Here is a 5,219-nt window from a genome sequence, read left to right as displayed (position 1 = left end):
ACATTCAGAGCAGTGGAAAATGGCAGAGGAGGAAGCTGAACAATGAGAAAGCAAATGGTAGTTTTATTACCACTAGGATCTACTTTAACCCTTTGCTAACAGCTTGCTGGAAAAGGTTAAGGGGGGACCCTTAGCTGATTAAAACTAAATATAACTCCTTTGACTTCAATGGAGCAAGGAAGATTTACATCAGCCTAGAATGTGTCCTGTAGCTTTCTGGAAAGATTTTCATTACTATTTTTAATAACCTGTTTTGTTTTTTCAACTTCATGCTGTTTCTGATTGGCAATAAAATAAATTAGAAGACAACCTAAAATTTCCAATACATCACTACAATACATACACTCCATCATTACATTTCATAAGAGCAAAATACTTCTTAAGGATGACATTTTAGGAGGCAGGAATTTTCAAATAAAACATAAAATGTATATGTGCTTCATATTAGTACTTCTACATGTTATATTTTCAAACTCACCATTGAAATTTGCATTCGTGTAAGTCAGTAAGTGACACTGAAATACAGATAATATGAAAAAATACAAAAAATTATGAGTGGATTAAGTAATTGTATTATCTTAAAAATTACCTTTTGGACCGAGGCTCTGTCCAAAAAAATAAAAGATATTTAATTACATGACAGAGCTGCAACAAATTGAGAGAGACTCTGTTTTTTCTGGGACTTTGTGTAAGAACAGACACAATGCCTCTGGTCCAGAAAAACTGTTTCCAAAAAAATCAATTTAACATGTAACAGAGTCTGTATATAAATGAGATAATTACATTTGCTCTCTATTTTTGATGCACTTTTGTCTGTGGAAAGACCAATATTTATGCATTCAGCATTTGCAAGTATCAAAACATATGCTTATACTTCATGATGTATCAGAGTAAATGTGTTAGAGGATTTGCTCTCATAGATCTAAATTTGAAAAGTAATCAGTTCTTACTTGCATTAAGCATGAGCTTAATTTTCCTTCTTTCTTCTGCTTCTTCAATTTGTTGCTGTTCTACTAAGTCTTCATCTACTTCTACACATGCATCAGAGTCTCTCCCAGAAGCAAAATAGTCGATGTCCCTTTGAGCTCTTTCAACCCTTGTTAACAAATGCTCCACTTCATTTTTAAACTCAGTCTTATAAACATTCAGTCCCTCTAGGCGTGATACTATCCTCTTTGAGAAGTCCCGAAATTCTTCTACATAATCCATTACATCTTGGTTGCATTTTTCCAGCCTGTTCTTGAGTTAGAATACAAAATACATATATATCTATACTGCAACTGTGCATATTTTGTACAGATAGAAAATCAAATCATGATTAGTTAACAAACAAACAGAACAATACTAGACATTCTGTCTAGTTGTCTCTTCTACCCCCTTTAAAGTTAATTCATTATCTCTTCGCATTTATGTGCATGAAGAGGACATGTTTCACTATCCGTAAAATTCATAGTTTTTATTAAATATATACATTTCCTTTGAAATGAAGGCAGATGGCCAAACATTCTCCTTGGCTTCCACCTGTAGAAGTAATTGGGGGTTCAGAACAGGGAGTTGACTGATGAATTTTTCTTCCAAAAGCTCCTTAAAATCACCTCTTCAGGAGCTCTAGTGAATCAGTCTCATAAGAATGTGCACACAGGCATAGCTGCTGGAGTCAGGAAACAGTAACATTTTATATAATGATCTTCTGCTAACCCAGCAGATATCTGGTCTGAGTTAACACTACTGCTTCTCTTCTGTCATATAAGAGAGAGATTGAAATTTGACCCCTAAAAGCTATGTTTGGGAAGGAGGTTATGTGAAAAGTGTGAAGTAAAAACATGAAAAATGGGGCAATCAAGTTGATATTTTGTCAATATACAAAAGACCCATGTGTTTCTATAGCCATCGGTACCAGTATGCTTTGCTGTACATTTTCAAAAGTTATTTTGGGTGCCTAAGTGGAGATATCAACTTTTCAAGAAGAACTGAATAGTCACTCTCTAAAACTCAGGATTTGAAGGTGGGCATGGACTGTGGGGGTTTTTGCCTTTTTCTGTAGTGGCAGAGAGGGGGAGAAGGGGAACCTTGGATGTCTCAAGCGTATTTTTCACAGCCCTTGCAACAGCAGCCATTTACAGTACCCTCATTCCCCTGCTTTACTTGTGGCAAGTGAGGGTGTTCTTCATGTTTTAAAGTGATATGCCTTGCAATTGTTGAACAGCTTTGTTTGTACAGTTGTAGGAATAGGTTAAACAAGGACTGATTTAGGATGGTTTGGATAAGGACCATCTGCCTTGAGCAGGGAATGGGACTAAATGACATCTTGAGGCCCCTTCTAGCCCTAGTTTTCTATGATTCTGTGTTTCAGATTGGGCATCCAAAACTGAGACCCCCCCAAATTGTCAGTCACTATGAAAATTGTAGAGTTCTTTACTTGGGTCAAACTTCCTAACAGAGTAAGTGATGAAAGAGGAAGAGATTTAGGTAGACGGTTCTTATCTGTAGCTCTCAATGTACAAAATATTGTTATTTTAGATGGAGAAACTGAGTTGTGGATGCAAAATGATTTGTCTGAAGGGTCATAGCACTAGTAGCAAAGCTGGGAACATAATACTGGTTTCCTGAGCCCTAGCAGCCTATTAAGATCTTATATCCTTAATTTTATGCTATGCTACCTCCTATGTATGTTAAAGTTGATAAACATGTGCAAGCATCCAAGGGAAGACACCTAAGTGTGGGAGCTTAATCAGTTAATATACTGGGTTTTCAACTGTAGAACCCAACTTAGATTTCAAGCTTTCCATTTTGGGCTGTTCTATGACTGAGGAATAAATAGCCTTACAATGGCAATAGTGCCTGTGTGTTCCACTTTATTGTCGATATTTTGTAGGTTTATGTCTGGCCTGCTAATTTGATATTTTATGCTGATTATTCAATGGGTTAAGTTGCATATTTACATATAACCATAACTTCCTATGCCTTTTTTATTTTTAATTATGTTGTTATTTTATTGTTTTATTATTAAAATCTTTGGCAAGTGTATTAAATGTGGTTAGTGTTCCAGGCATAACAAGATGATTTCATCCATGTACCCTGTTTGGATCTGTCTTCCTCTTTAATAGTCAGTATTCATTTCAGTTTTACTGCATATACTGAAGAATACTGAAGAAAGACAGTTTTTTCCCCAAATTCTCCTCTTCTTGATATACCCCCAAAACATACACCAGTCCTCCACACAATCCACCTTGCCTACCCAAGATTCCCTATTAGCAACCAATCCATTTCCCCAAAGCTCCTGCCTCCCTGCCTACTCTTTCTTACCTCCTTGTTCACTGTTTTCTATGCCTGCCCCTTAAGGGAGACATGCAGCGGCTTCTTATATAATTAAATGGAAGTAAAATCTTTTTCTAATCTCCCAGACTACATGGGATTATTTCAATCTCTTTTAAAGGTGCAAATATGCTCAAAGTTTTAAAAAATTAAATTCAGCTAGAGATAAAAACTTATAAAGTTTTTTTTTTTATCTTGTATGTGTACATTAATCATTGGCACCTAGCCTACTGGTGACAGGAAGAAATGTAATTGTCCTGGGATTTATTGTAAATTTAAATATTTGCACAGGTTGGTTTTTTTTGTGCAAAACTTTAATTGATTGGGTTGCATCAATCTGGTAGCAGAATTTGGCTCTTTATAATGAAATAAAGATATAACATTATCAAATTATGTCATATGATTGATAATATTATGATAAAATAATTACATTTGTAAGTTTTATCAGCTACATGTATTCATTTTGTTTTCCACAAGGAGAAAACTGCCTTATTTGACTAATAACTAACTTAAAAGCTGTTAGCATATACAAAAACATTAAGCAACTTTCAATTTCATCTGCAGTTATACAATATTTCTGTGATCCACTTATAAAGATAGCACATACCTCTAAAGATTGAAAACGCCGATCCATGTAATGCATCAGTGCTGCATCTTGCATTACATATTGGGCCTCTCCCACGATACTTGTGAAAAATGAAACTAACAAGAATCTTAGTTGCAGGTTTGCCATTGTTCATGAATTTTTACAAAAAAATAAAGAAAAGCAATAAAAATTAACTTAATTGTTGCCTGATACTACAGTGTGAAAAATGTAACTAAAAATACCGAGGGTATGCAAATTAAAGATTTAAAATGGCTGTTTAAGCTTCTGCAGTCTATCATTAAAAATGAAGTTGTGCTATGCACTGAGCTGAATGTGTTTATTTCTAAAAGTCAGATGAATGCTTTCCAGCTTGTGAGCCTGTAATCAATCCCAGATGTTCAGAACTAAGTTACATAAAGCCTTTAGGCCAAATTATATTAAATAAAAACAAACCAAAAAAAATCCCCCCACATCTGCCTTCCTAAAACCAACAACAGCACAGTGGGCCAGATTCCCACCTAGTGTAAACTATTGCAGTCAGTGAGACTATGGTGAATGTACCCGGTGAATATCTGGTCCACAATATCTGTACTGGTAGTTTTGAACAATCACAGTGGTTACTGTAATACAGTTTAAAACTGTTTTTGTACTTTTGTATTTATTTATTTACACATATGTTCATACTGGAACAGAAGAAGATAGACAAGTACAGAAGAACTTTGTCTGTCTTGTCTATTGGGTTTTATACTGCTGTCCATTACCATAAAATCTGAGAGTGTTTGGACATCAAATCTTCAGCCATAATGAAGCGCACTGTGGATTTGATTGTCTCTCTATCTTAAGGGAAAAATCTTTACTTGTGTAACCTAGATACACCCAAGGGTGTGCCCTGTTCTCAGTTGGATGGGATAGGTGGGCAGGCAACAGTGCTGTGAGAGGAATGCTGTGACTCAGGTATGGATTCCTCTATTCTGTATAGCACCACACCACAAAAAAGGTTCTTAACTATATACAGAATTTATTTAACATATAAATATTTATGTGTGTGTGTGTGTGTGTATCCCAAAGCAATAAATAATATTAGAGAAAATTAATCACTATACAATCTTATACATACACATACTTATAACTATGTTCAGGAACGGGGTTGCATAGGGTATTCTTTGAGAGCAGCCCTCTTACCCAGGACCCTGAGATCCTTAAGGTAAGCCACTAGGCCCACAGGGCGATCCCATGCGGGCCTCCAGCAGCTAAGTACCAGATTCCCAAAATAATACTCAACAAATTAAACAGCAAGAAAAATAAACTCGAAAAGAAA

The 5,219-nt window shown here is 35.6% G+C and overlaps 1 protein-coding gene across 1 annotated transcript in view; it reads right to left on the bottom strand.

Annotated features, from left to right (window-relative positions):
• Window positions 1-4,223, bottom strand: part of OLFML1 (olfactomedin like 1) — a 15,539-nt gene extending 11,316 nt beyond the window's left edge. Inside the window, exons 1-2 of the mRNA XM_019519540.1 lie at window positions 3,923-4,223; window positions 951-1,239 (exon numbers count right to left, since the gene is read on the bottom strand). Coding sequence (XP_019375085.1) covers window positions 951-1,239; window positions 3,923-4,048 — 415 coding nt within the window. The 5' untranslated portion in view covers window positions 4,049-4,223. The remainder of the gene's footprint in view (window positions 1-950; window positions 1,240-3,922) is intronic.
• Between the last annotated feature and the right edge of the window lie 996 nt (window positions 4,224-5,219).

This window comes from Gavialis gangeticus, unplaced genomic scaffold (assembly GCF_001723915.1).
Source record: "Gavialis gangeticus isolate Ggan-Ray unplaced genomic scaffold, GavGan_comp1, whole genome shotgun sequence".
Taxonomy (NCBI): domain Eukaryota; kingdom Metazoa; phylum Chordata; order Crocodylia; family Gavialidae; genus Gavialis; species Gavialis gangeticus.
Note: the sequence above shows the minus strand (reverse complement) of the source record. Positions and strands in the feature narration are given on the sequence as shown.